Genomic DNA, 18872 nt, shown 5'->3' with positions numbered 1-18872 from the left:
CCTCTTTATTTCCTTCCATGATTCATACATCTGGCTCCCATTTTATTTAATTAGTTGGCAACACACTACACCTGTTTTAAGAAAATATTGAGCATCCGGGATGAAAATTACATAGCTATTAATTAATATTAATGATATTTTTATGATTGTATTTGCTTCTAAAAGCTTGCTTATCTTCTGTTTATCATTATCTGATTGAAAATTAAAGATATAGTGGGTATGGTTCCTTTAATCATATGTGTGTTTGTGTTGTGTTAGCATTGTCAGATGAGTGTTAAAAAGTTTTCTTTCTCTCCATTTCACATTAAAAGAATCAAATTTTTATATTTCTGGTGATGATCACGTAAGATAGTTTATTTCATTAACTACTTTTGGATTTTTTATTGAAGCGAAGTTCAGTATTTTGATTGAGATGTGTAAGGTATTAGAACTATCCATATACTTCTTTTTATGTGTATATCATGATTGAATGGTAAATTCTTTATTGCTGTGTTTTTGTTTTCATAAGTAAAACTGTTGTGCATAATGTGACATAAATAAATTCGTTTTATGACACGAAATGTTGTCGTACGCAGTTAAAATTAAGTTTATTATGGTGTATTCTGTGGGATTTCACGATTGTTTTATGCAATGAAAATCAGCTATTTTTGTGAAATATGGATAGCAATTGCAAATATCCATTTGCCTGAGATGATTAACGTCTCAGTTCAAGGTTTTGTCTTATTTTTATGTTGCATAGTTTTATTTAAATGTCTTGAGAGATTTTTTTTATTGCATTTTCTCTTCAATTTCGGAATTTGTTTAGCTTCTTCTAGCGCTCTGGAAAATTCCAATTTTTACAAATTTGAACTTTCTTGTAATAAGTGAGAGAGAGAGAGAAAAGTAATTTTAAAAGTAAGCAATGTAGTTTTTTGAAGAAATATTAACTCGTCATGCAATTGCATTATATGGAATTTATGTAGGACGTAATTAAAGGCAGCCAAAGAAAGTAATTTTAATAAAAAAATTCAATCTGTATCCGTTTTTGTGATTGCAAGTTTTGTAAAAGGATATTTGGGGGAGCAGAACTGAAAAGAGACCTTAAACAGACTGATGTTATTGTTATTGATTTTTTCCTTTTGAATTTAATTAATCTTCAAAACTTCACCTATGCTACAACAATCCATACTAATATTATAAAGAGAGGGTGGATTTTTTGTGTGTTTATATGTTCAAAGTAATCTCCGGAACCACTGCACCTATTTGAAAAATTCCTTCACTATATGAAAGGTGCTTTCTTACTGAATGAAATAGGCTATAGTTCGAAAAAATCCGATAAATAGTTCTTTTTTTATTCCAATTTAGGCCCATATTTCACATGAATTCCCGAATATGGGAGTGAAAAATTATTTGCACATTAATATTATATATTGTTGAAAAGGGTAGAATTTGAAGCATTCTAAATTTGTTTCAATACTCTAACTTAATTACGGTGGGAGTAATTTGCGTTTTTAGCTCGAACTTTTTTAGGCTTAGCTGAAATGTAGGCACTACTTTCTTCAGTAAGTTGATTAATAAAAAGTGAAAAAATTGTCCCACAGTTTTCATTTTGAGACCATTGGAAAAAGTGACATTTTTTACTCCAGATCTCTCTTGACCTATGGTGGAAAAACTTAGCTTCTATCTTCAAAGGAAAAGAGTTACAAGTGTTTTTAAATCAAATTTAAAAAATGTCATTTTGATTCAGGTTGTTAACCATTTTATTTTCACGTTTCCACGGTTACGCTTTTTGAATCCATTGTTTCTTTATTTTTCATTTAATTTCTTAAACTTATTTTATTTCATTCTTTAAAAAAATCCATCTTTCGCATTTTAATTTCTTAAAAGTATTTTAATATCTGCCGTCATTTTTTGGAAGGGTAATTTTGCATGTTTTTTTTTTTTTTTTTTTTTCATTTATTTAAGCCTGATTGTTGAATATATACGTCACTTGGCTAGAGGTGAAAACAGTCGGAAAAAAACCGTAAATTTTCCGAAAAAAACCGTTTTTTTCCAAAGGAGTAAATTTCCGCTTCGGAAAAATTGAAAAAAAAAATTAATTTTTTCAACTTTTCAGGGTTTTAATTGAAATTTTCAGCAAAAAGTGATTAGAAAATTTTCCCCACTTAAAGTCTGATGCAATTTCCTTTTCCCCCCCTCCCCCGTTTTATGTTAAAATACTGTCTAACCTTAATGCAAGTTTTTGTATGATAATATAATTTGCATATAGATCAGAAAACATTTAATAATACTTTTTGCAAAAAAGCTTAAACCAATAACTTTAGTGAAGAATTTATTTTCCTTCTTCATGAAACAAACAAGCATAACATCAATTACAAAACTATGTTTCTGGTGACTGTGCGAATCAAATGTACAGGGTGCAGCAAAAAAACCTGGGCAAGCAATTTTGCATGAAACTTTATTAAAAATGAATAAATCAACAAAACATAAAAAATAATAATATGAGTAGACCTTTAGCAATCAATAAATTCAATTGGTTTCAAACTAGCAGCTTTTTGCAGTGATACAGAGATGCAACTGCTTATTGAATTTTTCATTCAAGAGCCGCAAGTCCTTTAATCAATCCTATTCCCTATAAAGCATTTTGTTTAGAGAGTTCAAACTTACGTGTAGTTTAGGGTAGACCTTCGACTCCTAAATAGACCATACAGTGTAATAAATGGGATTGAGGTCTAGCGAGTAGAGCGTCCACTTAAAGGATAATATTATGTCAAAAAAATGCGCCTTGCACCACTCTTGTCTTTTTTCGCCCTTATGAATCGGTGTGGAGTTCAAGGAAAATTCATTGCTGAAGTGTTCTTAGGCCCACAGAAGTACAATAACTTCTAAAATGTCCTTCTGGTTCACTTTTTGATTCATTTTACGGCCCTCATCCACAAAAAACTGGAGTTTTTTTTTTCGCTTGTGCTGATTCCATCACAGACTTTCGGATTTTGGCGATATTTAACATGTTTTAAGGTGCTTGGCTACAGACCAATTCTTATTGTTCTGGGGGATATGAGCTGGTTGAATACTATCTCTTTCAGCGTGGCCTTGCGGCCTGTCTCAAACGTTTTTGGCATCTTTGGAGTCATACAAATGCCTGAACTTTTTGGAACTTGTAAAACTTCTGTTTGAGCTGTTTTTCCCCTTAGTCGCGCTTATCCTTATAATGAAACGTTTGAATAAACCTTAGTCGCTGGTTACAAGTTCCCATCTTATGAATGACTGCTCTCGTGGAAACCCAAGGATTTCATTGAATTCACTTTTGGATGACCTGATGATTAACTCAAATGTTCATTGTTCATTTTGTCAACTTTCCGTACATCGACGATCATTTCCAAGCCACTCGAAACGACATACCGTTTCAAATACTGTTTGCCGGGGCACAACAAGCAATCGAACTGTTGTTCTACTTGGTTAAACAACTTAAAATAGCAGGTATTTTATTTAAAATAGTAAGGAAAACTGAAAAACAATACACAAACTAGGAAATATATTGTAAACTATTTTCTAATAAAGTGAGAAACAAAAATAAATTAGGCACTTATTAAAATGAAATTACCTTTCTTCCACTCGATGATACAATTTTCGTCCGATATCTTTTTTGCCGCACCCTATATATTGCCTATATAAGTGGAATTTGAAGTTGGACTCAGGCTGAGATATTGTGTTTTAAAGTTTGGCTCTTCCATATATTTCATTCAGATCCTTTTTTTTTAGCCTACTTTCCCAGTAAAAGTCAGAAAAAGAAGAAAAAAGCATGAAAAAAGGCTTAATGCATCTTAAAAATGTCGCGAAAAACAAAAAAAAAAAAAAAAAAAATCAAAAATAAATGAAATATTGGTACAGATGTGATATACCCCCCCCCCCCCCCCTTGGCGAGGATAGAATTTTTAGCTCATTTCGAAAATTGCCAACGTTGGCGATAAAACTTTTTCCGGGCCCTAGTAACCCTGCAGAATATACCTGGGAAGTACAGATGTGAACTAATTCTTTTCGCACGTGTGTCCGTGGAGGTAGGTGCACATATGTTCCGCTCTTAGGGGGATTTTACGACGTGGTGTTGTTTCGTGCAATATACCTTACAGGAATGCTTATTTTGTGTTAGTTTAAATTCAGTAGTTGTGTTTTGAAGTAAAAACATTAGAAAATGTCAGTTTCTTCAAACTTGAAGATTAATTAAAAGTTAACTCCAACGTGGTGTGTATCTGTAACGTGCCATTGTCATATGATGTATTGTTTTAGACTGAGTGTGAATATTTATACCATATAAAAAGGTAAGTTCTTTATTTTAGAATTCAAAAAAAAACCTCTCACTTCCAAAATTCTTTGTTTTTACAAATCCTTGAGGGAATCTTGTAGTATACAAAACTGTGATCATACTCCGACTGTAATGTATATTAACAGTCGGAGGGATAACGGACCGAGCGGAGCGAGGTCCTGGCGAGCCAGAGGTCTCATAGTACTTTCGTAATGAGACCGAGGCAGGGCCGGCGAGCCGAGGTCTCATTACGAAAGTACTATGAGACCGAGGGCTCGTATCCCGGAGAAATGATGAAAAAAAAATTAATGCATTAATTTCGACTTGTAATTAATACAATAATTTATTACATTGTATTTTAAATATGCTTACAAAAAACCCCGGCCCTGTACATTTTTGAAGCATATATTCGTGATGTTTTTTGTTGTGCTTTTATGTTGTTTTTATATATATTGTGTTCTGAAGTGCTTTGATCATGTTTTCTTATCTGATTTTTTCCTGTTGGCGCTAAAAAAGCATCGCTAAGAACGATGTATGACATATGTCGTCATACATCGTTTTCTTGGCGACGCTTTCTTGGCGCCAACAGGAAAAAGTCGCCAAAGGTGGGGTATATCACATCAGTTCCGAAATAATTAAATAAATATCGAAAAATTAAAAATTGGAAAGTAGGGTATTGAGATGGGGAAAAATGTCTGTCGGTCTGTCTGTCCCCCCCCCTAATAACTTTTGAATGAATAGTCCGATTTGAACAAACTTTTTTTTGTTCGAAAGATCTCGGCGAGGACACCTAATTCCCATATTTCACTTTTTGATTTGAACTATTTTTTGTTCAATTTTGAACAGTTCAAAAAAACTTAACATTAGCGCCTACGAGGAAACTGAAAGTTAATGTAGATTCCGTACTTGAAGGCGGATTTATTTCAAACAAATTTTGTTGGAAATAGCTCTTGACGCCAAACTCCAGACTCCGACTCGGAGAATTTAGAGGCACCTGACTCCGACTCCTGTGCCCGACTATTAATCGGACTCCGACTTCCCGACTTCGACTCGGACTTCGTAGCTTTGGCAAAAATTTATACACGGAGGACAAATGACTGACTCCGATTCTTGGATATTCGTCTCCGACTCCTTTATCCCTAAATGAGATTGACTCGGACTCCGACTCCGCAGCTATGGTTTTCACTGTGAAATAATTATTGTTGATATGATTTGTTTTTATTTTCACGCTAAAGTTTTAATTTAGGTATTCAGTTTTCGGCGAATAAACTCGAAGTCATTTATGTTTCTATATAACAATATGCGCAGACGATTTTTTTTTTTTTGACAATGAAAAGTATTTTTTTAAGTTGACATTTTATTGTTTTTATTTATTTTGGTAAGTGCATTAATTCATTTAAAAAATTATTTTTGGCAACAGGGGAAAAAGACTATTTTTTTTTTTTTGATATGATGTATTTATTTTAATAAGCTTATTAATAATTTTAATTATTATTTTTTCGTTTTGAAAGCTGTTAAAGAATTTTTTTTTTTAAGGGAAAAAAGTGTATTAGCTGCTTTGTTTAAAAGGTGCTGCTTTTTTAGCCTACTTTCCCAGTAAAAATCAGAAAAAGAAGAAAAAAGCATGAAAGAAGGCTTAATGCATCTTAAAAATATCGCAAAATACAAAAAAAAAAGTCAAAAATAAATAAAATAATTAAATAAATGTTGAAAAATTAAAAATTGGAAAGTAGGGTATTGAGATGGGGAAAAATGTCTGTCGGTCTGTCTGTCCCCCCCTAATAACTTTTGAATGAATAGTCCGATTCGAACAAACTTTTTTTTTGTTCGAAAGATCTTGGCGAGGACACCTCATTCCCATGTTTCACTTTTTGATTTGAACTATTTTTTGTTCAATTTTGAACAGTTCAAAAAAACTTAACATTAGCGCCTACGGGAAAATTCAAGGGAATTCCGAACTGTGAGGCAAATTTGCTTAAAACAAACTTTGTAGGAAAAAGCTTTTGATGAAAAACTTGTATATAAAATATCTTTTTGATTTGATTAATTTTCCGTTCAATTATGAACAGTTCAAATCCCTTAACAACGCCTACGAGGAAACTGAAAGTCAATGTAGATTCTGTACTTGAAGGCAGATTTTTTTCAAATAAATTTTGTTGGAAATAGCTCTTGACGCCAAACTACAGACTTCGACTCTGAGAATTTAGGGGCACTTGACTCCGACTTCGACTCCTATGCCCGACGATTAATCGGACTCCGACTCCCCGACTTAGACTCTGACTTCGTAGCTTTGGCAAACATTTATACACGGAGGACAGATGACCGACTCTGATTCTTGGATATTCGACTCTGACTCCTTTACCCCAAAATGAGATTGACTCCGACTCTGCAGCTATGGTTTTGACTGTGAAATATTTATTGTTAATTTGACTTGTTTTCATTTAAAAAATTGTTTTTGGCAACAGGGAAAAAATAAACAATTTTTTTTTTGATATGATGTATTTGTTTTAATGAGCTTATTAATTTTAATTATTATTTTTTCGTTTTGAAAGCTGTTAAAGATTTTTTTAATGGAAAAAAATGCATTAGCTGCTTTGTTTAAAAGTTGCTGCTATTTTTTTTTTTTACTCATTTAATTTTTTTAGATGAGTGAGGAATATTTTATTCCTAGAAATCAGCTTAAAGTATTTTAAAAATATGTTTCAAAAAATTTGCGATTTTAGCTATTTTTGAGAATATTGATCAGGTACTAGAAAGTAGTATGGGTATACGGGAAAGTAGGTTCGTCTAGTTCTAGACAGAACTTCTTGTTTTTATTTTTTTAAGTTCTTGATCAAATGACCCTAAAGCATTTTATTTATTATGTTAAATACGAAACAGAGAACAATTTGGTTCTAATAACTCAGTTTTGTTCAAAAGAGCTGGTATGACTACTTTTACTAACTGTGCTTAGCACGGCCATATGAATAAACTGAAACTCCAGTTTAAGTTTTGGTTCAGCTTAAGAAAAACCAATTTAGTTTTGATTTGGACTAAGACTGGGTTGGAAAAAATCAAAACTCAATAGCTTTTATTTTCAGACAGTAACATTGTATTATTTTTCTATCAAAAAAAAAAAAAGTTTGAAAGTCGAAAATTTCAATTAATATTTCAAGTTTCGAAGGAAGTCTAAAATATAAAATATAATTTTCATGATTAGACACACATTACGCAGTATTAATTGTTTGATGACGACTAGACTTATTTCTGGTGTTTGACCATGAAAGCTCTCAGTTATAAAACAAAAAGGTTTTTTTTCTTAATTAATCTTACCTTTATGTGTATTTCTGTCAAGCAGAAAAAGAAGACATGTGGATAGCATATATTTTTTAATGATAAACCCTTTATATGTTCTAAGAATCACAGAGCTATTAAGAAACCCTAATTTTATTCATAAAAAAATCAAAATTTCCATTTTTTCCAAATTTTCCCGAAAAAAAATGGTAAAAAACTGGTTTTTGTTTTAAAAAACACTTCAAAATTTCCGGAAATTTTACATCTCTACACTTGGCACAATTTTTATTTTCAAGGTAGACTGAGCAAAGCGGGCAATGCATCACTTAGTATATATAAAGATTTAAAAGCTACTGTTAATGTGATTTTATATTTTTTTGTTTGTTTGGCGAAACATTTATTATTGCCAAAGAAAAAACATCCACCTCACTTGCAAAATGGCTGGGTTCCAGTAGCGTGGTTGGTCGTTAGGCGCTGAGCAATTGAGTCTAGGATTATTGTTTTAGGGTAGTTCTCAAAAGGTAGGAACAAAAAAGTTAATTCTGAACAAATTTTGAAATTTGACATCAATTTTAGTTTTATTGCATAGTATGTACACCTAAAACATCATATACAAACATAAAAAGACAGCAAGTATTTATAAAATTTAATAAATAGCGAATTTAATGATCGGTCTGTAGGTAACAAATTTTGGACATCATCATAATGAAAGTTTCAGTTTTTGAACTTTCATAATGAAAATTTTATTAATTTTGCAATGAAAAGTAGCGGATTTATGAAGTATATGAATGACTTTATATACTGGTCTTTAAGTAATAAAATTTTGTTATGATTTTGTAGAATCCGAAAACCCCCATCCAATTTGCCAGCTCAGGTGATAAAGTCACCAAAACCGACTCTGTTGGCGGAAAACGGAATTCCCAGCTGGTAGCCCTTTGCTTATCATACGCTGTGTGTTGTTGCCAATCGGGGTTTGCTTGGTGATTTTCGGCCGCCGTTTTGTTTACTTAAATGTCAGGTGATAAAGTCACCAAAACCGACTCTGTTGGCGGAAACTGGAATTCCCAGCTGGTAGCCCTTTGCTTATCATACGCTGTGTGTTGTTGCCAATCGGGGTTTGCTTGGTGATTTTCGGCCGCCGTTTTGTTTACTTAAATGTGTTCTTTACGATCGAAACTTGGTGTTACGATCAAAACTTGCGTTCTACTGTTATTTATGTTATGTTCAATGCAATTAATTATGATAAAATGCATATTAATTGTGATAAAAACCAATGGATTAAAGAAATTACCATTATGATAGCCTTTTTTATTCAGGTTACAAGACAGAAGATCATTTGTAATATTGAAGAAATGGACGGAATTATCGGCGTCTAGATTGTAACGCAATTTGGACATCTCACATATATGTTTGAGAAAAAGGGTTTTGCTTCAAAGATACTGCATAAAAGCATATGAAAACATTTTAAAATAATTAAAAATTGATTTTGAGGATCGAAAAATACCTTTAAAACATATAAATCATATATAGTTCTCAAAACTTCCAACTTCCTTTTTTTCTAAAATCGTTTACAAAATAAATAATATGTCTTTACTTTTGTAATTTGTGGAAAATATTATCAAAAAAATATTCAGTTTGAGATTCATACCCTTAATTTTTTTTTGAAACATATGGAAATAATTTAAAAAAAAAAATTTTTTTTTGATGTTTCATTTGCTTAGTTGTGCCTATTAGCAGGGAAAATATTTTTAAAAGAGTATGTAAAGAACACTTTTTCCAAAATTTATGTCAATTCTTGTCTCCATACAGTATTATAATTTAACTCAAAACTTTAAATGAAGGTAATGTTTATTAAAATGAAAGTTATTTGATGTTAAAGCTTCAAAGTTGAGGTCTGTGTTTGCTCCCACCTTATGAAAACTGCCCTTTAAAGCAACCGTTAATGTAATTCATTGTTTTGGCGATTTGTTTTGAAAGAAAAGAAACTTTTGATTTGTTTTTATTAGAGTGCAATGTGCGACATTTTCTTCTTTTTTTCTGAAGATGATTTTTGAATGTTCCACTGGATGTTTTTTCTTTGTTAGAAGGATGTATTATGATAGTGTGGTTTCTGGGCAAGTTTGGGGATAAACAGTAGAGTTGCGGAATGATTTTTACATTTGAAAGTTATTATTTGATGTCCTTTTTTGTTTATTTGGTGAAATATTTTAAATTGCAGTAAAAACTGCTTCCCTCGCTAAATAGAGTTTTAAAGCAACTGTAAATCTAATTTAAATAATTTGACAAAACGTTTTAAATTCCAAAGAAACTTTGATAGTTTTTTTTTTGAAAAGGTGTGTACGCAGTTTATACAAAGAAAAATGATCATTTCACATTAGAAGGGGAGAGGGGCGTCAATTTTTTTTAATTCAACGGACTTCCAAAAAATTTTTAGCACGGGCATCACTGTGCGGGTACTGCTATTATTGTTATGATGAAGATGCAATATTAGGGCAAAATCAAAGTACCATTGCAACATAATGTACTATTTGCAAGAAAAATACAACAATTCAAAATGTTTTCTAGCTCATTTATTGATTTACTCGTTAACATTTTGGCATCTTTTGATCAAGCCTAAAATTTGCTTTCACCTTGTACAACTTTTTGTCCTCATCCTCATGCATGAATAGTGATGTGGATCGGGGTGTGAACTCTCATTATGGACTGAGCTGGAGGCAAATGTCATAATTGAACCTGACACTTATTTCTAATCGAGCCACTGAAAAATGTTCTATAGTAGCTAGTTTCTTTCAGCTCTATCTCTTGTAGAAAAAGTTAGTGTCGTGTCATTTAAACTCACGCCGTAATGTTTTCAGGAACTAAATGAGCAAATGGTAAAATAGTTTCAAGAATGTTCTCTGTCATTTGACTGTGAAGTGGTTAGTTTGTTTTGCTACTTAAAGTCAAACAAGCAGACATCAAAACAATAAACATTAAAAGATGGCTGCCTGAAACTTCGAGAGAAGAAGAGTAGACTTCAAGTTAATGAAAAAAAAAAAATTTGTTATTTAACATTTAGAGGAATTTGAGACCATCGAAAATTTTGACATTTGCAGAAAATTGAGTTAAGTGAAGTCAAGACATCAAGAGTGGATTAGTTTTATTTTGCTCTGATATATATTAAATTAATTTTTTCAGATAAAATGCAATCTTCAAGAACAGTCTGAGATGGGGAAAAAATAATTAGTTGATCCTTCTTTGTTTTTGAACTTGAGACATGAAGGTATGTTTTACATTTGTTGCTTACAATTTGAATTCTCGTTTTTAATTGAAAAGATAAAAGAAAATGTTATGGAATGAACATTATTGAAATCAATCCTTTACTTATCAGAGAAAACCAGTACAAATGAAACCTGCACTTTGAGATTTTGTTTTTAATTATTTATTGTTGTTTATTTGTTTTCAAACATATATACCATAAGAATTAGTAATTTCTTTTTTAGTATTATGCAATAATATAATGCAACTATGTTCAACTGCTTCATTTTGGGTAATTTAATTATTTTTACAGTAAAAAAATGCCTGAAATCACTCATACCAAATAAAGGTCAAGATTCAGGGTTGCCACGTTGCCTAGTTTGAAAAAGTGGTGACCTAAAAACGCATCCTCAGTCGCCATTCCCCCCCCCCCCCCCCTGTTGTTCCTAAGAAAAAAAATCTTGGGATGAACAGGAACTATGCACAAACTCTAGAAGGTGGAAGAAAATAAATCGCTTGGGAAGCATATGCCTGAGGATATGCTTCCTGATCTTCCTGATGAGGTCCTCATCAAGGAAGATCATATTTTGACCAGAGTGGCAATACTTCTTAGTTGCGTGTGAAACATAGACGCCATGTTTGGTCACTCACAAGATGGAAGTAGGCAAAGTACTAGAAGTGTTTAACCCATTAAGCATCGCTATATGAACCACATTGGAAGTACTTAAGTTTTCATGTGTTTGGATGCTTAATACACATCTCTAATCATATGTAGCTGAAATTTTGCAAAAATATTTATTAGGTTAGGAGATATGGTATGGTCCCAAAAAGGGAGACTTGGCGTTTTATGGGGATAACATACATATCCCTGTCACTATGTTGATACTTGAATAATTTCTGGCTAAATGCAATTAGATAGCCCTAAAATCCTTTTTATGTAATGAACATAAAATTTACAGCTAGTGATTGGTACTTAAAGTGCATATTTAACATATTCGAGCTTTAAAATGTAGAACTTTTAAGTTTTCATGAGACCCAAAGCTATGAATTGTGGGCACCCTTGCAACAAAAGCTGTGGGGGCCAGGCCCAGGGGCTAGCAGTGTACATTTACAACATTAATAAGTATTAGTATGCTAGTTATTTTCAATTTCTTGAGCCGTTCGGCCCCTTAATAACGTCCCCCCCCCCCCCCCCGCTCTGCCCGTACATCACTCCAGGTCTGGTTTTCATTCTTGTTTCATTCCTTCTTCTTATACATTTTGTTCAAAAACGGAACTTTTTCCACACATTTTACAACCTTTTAGCGAAAAGCCTTAGGATTTTCATACGCAAAAAGAGAAGAGGTAATTTTTTTATTTTTTAACCATGTCAAGGATCGAGCGACGGTAAATGGCGATGACCCGAAGCACTATATAAAATGACTCTTATAAAATGGAACTAAGATATTTTTGGGCTCCATGACGGTGTATTTGTGTCATTGTAGGCAAGGCCTTTTTTTTACAGTTAACATTTCGACTGCTTCATAACATGTTTGATGACATGATTTATGCATGCATCATCATAATGTTTTTAGAAATAAATGTCCAGCATGCTTAAGATTGAGGAATTATCAACGGTTATAGTTCTTCTCCGATTTCATCCAACAAATTACGATAAATTGAAAAAGTGTAAATTGAGACAGTTATCGCATTATCTGTGATCTAAGCGATTTCCATTAAAACAAATTTTTCTCAACTATCTGAACAGAATTTGGCAATTCACTAATAAGTGATACTGCACTCATCTTCTTGTTTTAAGCTTAAATGTATTATTTTAATATTGTTTGAAGCTCGTAGCAAAGTCGAAAATTCTAACTATATATTTGACTTTAAAAAAAAAAAGTGAAGAAATTTCTCTGTTGAAATTCAACCTCCCTTATTGAAGGGGGAGCCCTGAAGGAGGAGGGGAGGGAAATATTTTTATGGGGGGAGGAATAGTTTTAAAGGGAATTTTGATCTTTTACAGGAATCTCTTTCGTGATCTGTAGAAATTCAGATAGATGCGTCATCTTCCTTAGGAAGGATTGGCACCTCTATTATTCCAGAACTTTTTTCTAAACGAGTGGAATGTCACTTGTTTTGATAAAAGTGCCTGCTCTTGACCTTGAACAACAAAAGAGTGTTTACAGTGAGAAAATACAAAGGGGGCTGTGGCTTCCACAGGAAAAAAGGGGACAGTTCATTCGTGCAGAATGGGTTAGGCATGACTAGCTCTGCTAATCAGAACACGCCAAGTCTCCCATTTTGGGACTTCAGTAAATAAAGTCTAATATAACTCCTTTAAATTGTTTTTCTTGGCCCCTGTTTGTTGTGATTTGAAAAAAGCTCTATTGAGCTTCATATTCCATGTTTCGAATTTCTTACATTCGCATTAATTATTTTTAGGGAATTTTTTTCCCGTGTAATGCAAAAACAAAAAATTTTTGCAAATTTTAAATTTTTTTAAAAAGGAATTTACATTCCAAAATTTTTTGAAAAAATTAGGAATAAAGTTTGGTTCTCTATCATTCATTTTTAAAAATTGCAAAATGATATCTTAATTACTTGATGAAGAAAAAAATATTAATTGAAGGTTCCCAAAATGGGAGACTTGGCGCTTAATGGGTTGAGTATGCAAAAACAAAGCAGAATTATTTGTATTTAGAATTTTTTAGAATTTGTTTATTCAGATGTAAACGAATGAAACAATACAAAATGTGCTGTAAAACATTTTATATTTATTTTTTTTTATTTAAAACAGTTTTCTCAAGAAATATTTTTTTTTTTTGAAAATTTCATCTTATCCTTATTGCATTGGATGCTAATGTGCTAAAAGCTATAACAGTTATATTAAATTGATGTTTAATGAGGATTTTACATTTTATAGTTATTTTTATGTTACAAATTACACAGTCTGGTCACTTCCAAGATGGAAGAAGACAAGATTCTTTAAGTGCCTAAGTTTCCAAAAATATAATTGGATGTCTATTGCAATACAATGCAAACTATTAAACATTCTGCAAAATGTGCTAATTCCCCCCCCCCCCCCTGGATGATTAATTATTTTCTTGAAAAATGCAAAATTTTTTCCTTCAAATTTTATGATCAGAATATTATTTTATCCGTATTGCTTTAGACGCTAATGTGCTAAAAACTGACTCTTTCATCTAAATTATTTTTTGAGGGTTTTTGATTATTAAAATTACTTCATATCTTAAATTTTTCACGTAGTCGCCATGTTTGGTCATTTGCAAGATGGAAGCAGACAAGACTATTTAATTGCCTAAGTTTCCAAAAGCAGAATTGGATGCTTATCTCAGTGCATACTACTGAAAATAACATAAAAACGACAAGAAATTATGCTTTCTTTTAAAATTATTTTCTGGAAAAGTGAAATTTTATCAGCAAAAGTGTATTTTTTGTAAATTTCCTGTAAAATGCTGTTTTCTGCCGACTTTTCATTGATTTACGTTTATTTATCTATTTATTTTGAAAAAAAAAAAAAGGTTTATAGCTTTTAAAATGTAATTCTGTAAAGTTCTATTTATTTGTTTTTTTAAGAAGGTAGTAAAAACTCCTCTCCCATTTTATGCTTCAACACTCGGCGACAGTTGCAGCCACCAAGTTTTTTTGGCTCTAGTGGCCACTGGCCACTTACAAATTTTCTGAACCTTGACCTTTAATACCAAAGTGCAATTAATATTTTCTTTGAACATTTGTTAGGTTACACTAGATATACGATCGTATTATTAATTAATTAAATAAAATTTTACTAGATATTATATTGTGTTATAATTCAATTGAACTATGTAATAATTCTACGTTACATTATAGCAATAATTTTACCTATTAAGCATATTTAAAATCATTGGATTTTTTTTGTTTTCGAAACTAGTTCATTTTGTCCAATTTCTTTTGTAAAACACAGTTTAATCTTGTGAGTTAATTTATCTTGTTGCCATTTAAAGGAAAGCATGGCTGCAGAGAAGGTGACACTGTCAGATGCGTTATCCAATGTTGATGTTCTGGATGAGTTGCCATTGCCAGATCAACAACCTTGTATTGAAGCTCAGCCATGCAGTATTGTGTATCATGCAAATTTTGATACAAATTTTGAGGACCGCAACGCCTTTGTGACAGGTGTTGCTAAGTACATTGAGGAAGCAACTGTTCATTCAGAGCTGGTAATGTATTTATGTATTTGTATTGCAAAATATTTATTTTGCTTTATTAGGTAATTCTGATATTAAGTGCATACTTTTGCATTATTATTATTATTTTTTTTTTTTGAACTAAAATCTTCATTTCAAACATGTGCTAGATTTTTGAAAAATTAAGTTTTGGTGTTTACGTAGAGAAGATAATAAAACATCCACCCCTTTTAATTTGTCTACTTTCTTGTAAAAATACATAAAGTTTTATATTCACTGTTTATTTGTATAAATAGTTAAAAAAAACTTTAGCCTTTTAATTTGATAAAATATTTTTTAAATATGTTTTTTGATTTTGAAAAACGTACTCGCTTTTAATTTTTTAACAAAAGTTCTGATTGAACTAATATTAAGTTTCTTTTTCCATTTCCTACAAATATGCACAATGCACATACTATTGATCAGACCTCATTCACAAGGACTTATCTTCACACCTATTTTTTAATGTAGTTGCTTTATATTCCTCAATTTTTTTCGTTACCAAAAGAAAAAAAAACAAAAAACAAAAAACAAAAAACTGAATACAGCGTTTAGTTCAAAAAAAAAATGAATAAATAAATAAAAAAAAATAATAATGTAGCAACTAATTTAAAATTGTCTAATAGTCACTGACTAAAAATTTGAATTCTCCGTTTGAGTAAGAAGAGAGAAATTGAATGCATGAAAATGGTCTAAGGGTGAATAATCCCTAGGAATAAAATCATTAAAAAGAAGCAAGGTTGTACTGACTGAAAAAAGGACATAACTAGTAAAATTTGGTTTTTTGGTTTTCAAGAGGATTTGTAAGGCTTTATTGAAAAAAAAAAAAATTTAAATCAACATTTAAAAGAAATCTGTTGATTTAAATTATTGACTCCCTGCCAGTAAGTGACTTTTTGTCTTGATGAACTCTTAAAATTTACTTATTTTGCAGCACATCATCTTCTTATTTTATGGTTTTGCTAGTGAATACCAAAAAAAAAAAAAAAAAAAACATTTAATGAGTTTGTTTTGAAATTTAACTTTAAACTCATACGGTATTAGTGTGACCTTATCTAAGAATAAAGTATGATTTTTTATGATGTGTTACCAAATTTTTTTTTGGTTTTCAGAATGAAATGTTAGAAGAAGGTGAGGAGCATGCTGTGATGTTATACACTTGGAGATGTTGTTCAAGAGCAATTCCACAAGTAAAAATTGAAATCTTTTGTATAATTTTTATAAATGCTCAAAATTTTTACAAAACATCTTATTCTCTCTGAAACTATTCTTAAGCAATTTTTCTTTTTTACACCACTTGAAAAAACAACTTTTTTTACACCAGATCTAGTCCAACTTTTAGTCGAGGTTTAAAACTTCTATCTTAATTAGAAAAACATTTAAAAGTTTTTCAAATTGACTTAAAAAATCTTTCTACCATTCAAGTTATTAATGTTTTATTTTGCTAATATGGTTATATCTTTTATCTCCTTTGTTTGTTTCTTTCTTATTTTAATTGCTTAAAAGTATTTTATTTCATAGTACCTTTCTGTGTTGACTATAACATGAAAATAATACCTTTTAGTTCAGGGCAATTCCATGTGTGACAGAATGATAGTTTTGATTAAAAACGAAAGTTTTAAGTGATTGCAAATTATTTTTGAAACTGCCATTTTTCTCAGTGTATCATTGATAACAATTAAAAAATGAGGGGAGAGGGGGGGGGCAGAAATATAATTTTTATTTTTTCCTTTATGTCTTTGCTATTTTTTTTAACTTTGTGATGAAAAAACATTTTTGTAACCCAAGTTTTTAGACTTAGAAAAAACAAAATTTCTGTTAATTATGTATTAATTCAATCTTTTAACTGATGGATACTTTTAAGATAGAGAATAAGAAACTCTTAATTTGTTGTAAATTTTCATGCCTTGGATTAAACTTGTAATGAAATAGGTTGCATTTTTGATGCCTGTTTATTGTAACAAAATGGACCATATTTTTAATAGAATGAAAAGAAAAAATTATTACACTTGGCTCATTTAACGTTAGCATGAATGAAATAGTTTATAAAATAATTCCTTTAAAATTAATGGGTAAAAAAATATTTTTTGTGTGTAAATGTTTTAATTTTTGTACATTAGTGTGTGTGTGTTTATGGCCCTTCACTGAAATTGGAGCTCAGTGGAAATGCGTTTTTTCATGTATGACATAGTTAGATAAAAGCCTTGGTCCTTTTTGGTAGGAATATATTATTGTTAATTATGGTGGAAATTTTAAATCCTCCTTTCCAAACCTAGGGGGAAAATTCTCCCTAAAATCACTACTAAAGAGGGATATTCCTTCTAAATTCAAAGTCTAAGATTAATGAAAAAGGGGAAAGGAGGGGGGAGGGTATAACTGTACAAAGTGCTGTCAAATACATTGCTGTTAAGGCTACAATGGAGTATGAAAATCATTTTTTTAAAAAAATTTTGAAGATACAATTCTGAAATTTTTATGAGGTATATTCCGTTATCAGGGGGAGTAATATGTAAAGTTTTGTTGAAAAATTTTGAATAGTTTGTAAAATACAAAGGAATTTTTTTTTTTAAATGTAAATGTTTGAACCGCAAAAATTACTCCATGAGCACCAATTTTTTTTTCCACTTGATTTTTTCTATTTTTCTAGATGCATATTTTATATTTGAAGAAAACTTGGGGAGCAAAATTTCATTAACCACAACATTTTGTTCAAAAGATGTCAAAAACTGAATTTTTGTTAAAATTTTGAATTTTTCTGAAAAAAGTCAATAAAATCAGGTTTTAAGCCTGATTAAAAAAAAAAGAAATGATGGTATCGAAAATTTGCTCCCTATTTTTTTAAAATTCGAATCTCATTATCAATCTGAAAAAACTCAAAGCAATTAAACAAATCCTGAGCATTGGAAAGATACTCATGAATCGTAATTTCACGATTATCAGGTATTTGCATTTAAATGAAACATTTGTTCAAAAAATGTGTAATATCACACTGACAGAACAGCTTATAACTTCTGTAAAAAAAGTCCGAATTGGAAAAATGTTTTGCTATGACTAAACCACAGTTCAAAGATTAATTTAAAAAAAAAAAATGAAAAATCAAAATTTTGGTCAGTTTTTCGCATTTTAGGACTTAATTGTAGCCTTAAATGCCATAATATAAATTGCGTTACTCGTAAGACAGATGAAAATTCTTTTATTTCATTCTTAGAATTAAAAAAAAAATGTATTAATTGATGTCAAATTAAAGCATACTATTAAAAAACTATCGTTTTCTTCATTTTCAGCCAAAATCAAATGAGCAGCCTAATAGGGTTGAAATATATGAGAAAACAGTTGAAGTCTTAGCACCTGAAGTCAACAAGCTTTTGAACTTCATGTATTTTCAGGTAAATATATTATTTTTTTTCAGCTTCCCATTATTTTTTAATTTTTATCCAGTTAACATTCCTTTTCTCATGTATCATTGTTAAAGTCATGTGTATTAAGATTCATTTATTTTTTATTTTTAAAGATTTGCAAGTGTTGACTTTTTAAGGAAGACAAAAATGATTTTCTTACTGAACTGTGTGTTCACTCGTGTTATTATTGGATAATTTTTTGTTTTGAATATGTAACAAATGTACTTCTTTTTCATAAAATAAACCTTTTGTCAATAGTAGAAATGTAAACTACAACATCTTAATTTACTAGCAGGAATGATCATTCTGTTTTTCAGTATAGTACAAGAAATACATAGAATATATTAAATCATAATGTTGCATTTTGAAAACAGTGGTTAGAAATTCTTTTGCATTTTCAAAACATTGGGTAGAAATTCTTTAAACATATCTGTCTAATACTACCTGTTTGAAATGTTTTGCATAATGCTATTT

At 30.8% G+C, this 18872-nt stretch overlaps 1 protein-coding gene across 1 annotated transcript in view; it reads left to right on the top strand.

Annotated features, from left to right (window-relative positions):
- Positions 1–64: 64 nt before the first annotated feature.
- Positions 65–18872, top strand: part of LOC129233707 (cytoplasmic FMR1-interacting protein-like) — a 94363-nt gene continuing 75555 nt past the window's right edge. Inside the window, exons 1-5 of the mRNA XM_054867685.1 lie at positions 65–217; positions 10733–10817; positions 14779–14994; positions 16113–16190; positions 18285–18386. Coding sequence (XP_054723660.1) covers positions 10812–10817; positions 14779–14994; positions 16113–16190; positions 18285–18386 — 402 coding nt within the window. The 5' untranslated portion in view covers positions 65–217; positions 10733–10811. The remainder of the gene's footprint in view (positions 218–10732; positions 10818–14778; positions 14995–16112; positions 16191–18284; positions 18387–18872) is intronic.

The sequence above is a fragment of the Uloborus diversus genome, chromosome 1 (assembly GCF_026930045.1).
Source record: "Uloborus diversus isolate 005 chromosome 1, Udiv.v.3.1, whole genome shotgun sequence".
Classification (NCBI taxonomy): Eukaryota; Metazoa; Arthropoda; class Arachnida; order Araneae; family Uloboridae; genus Uloborus; species Uloborus diversus.
The sequence above is the reverse complement of the archived record's forward strand: the minus strand, read 5'-3'. Positions and strand labels throughout refer to the sequence as shown.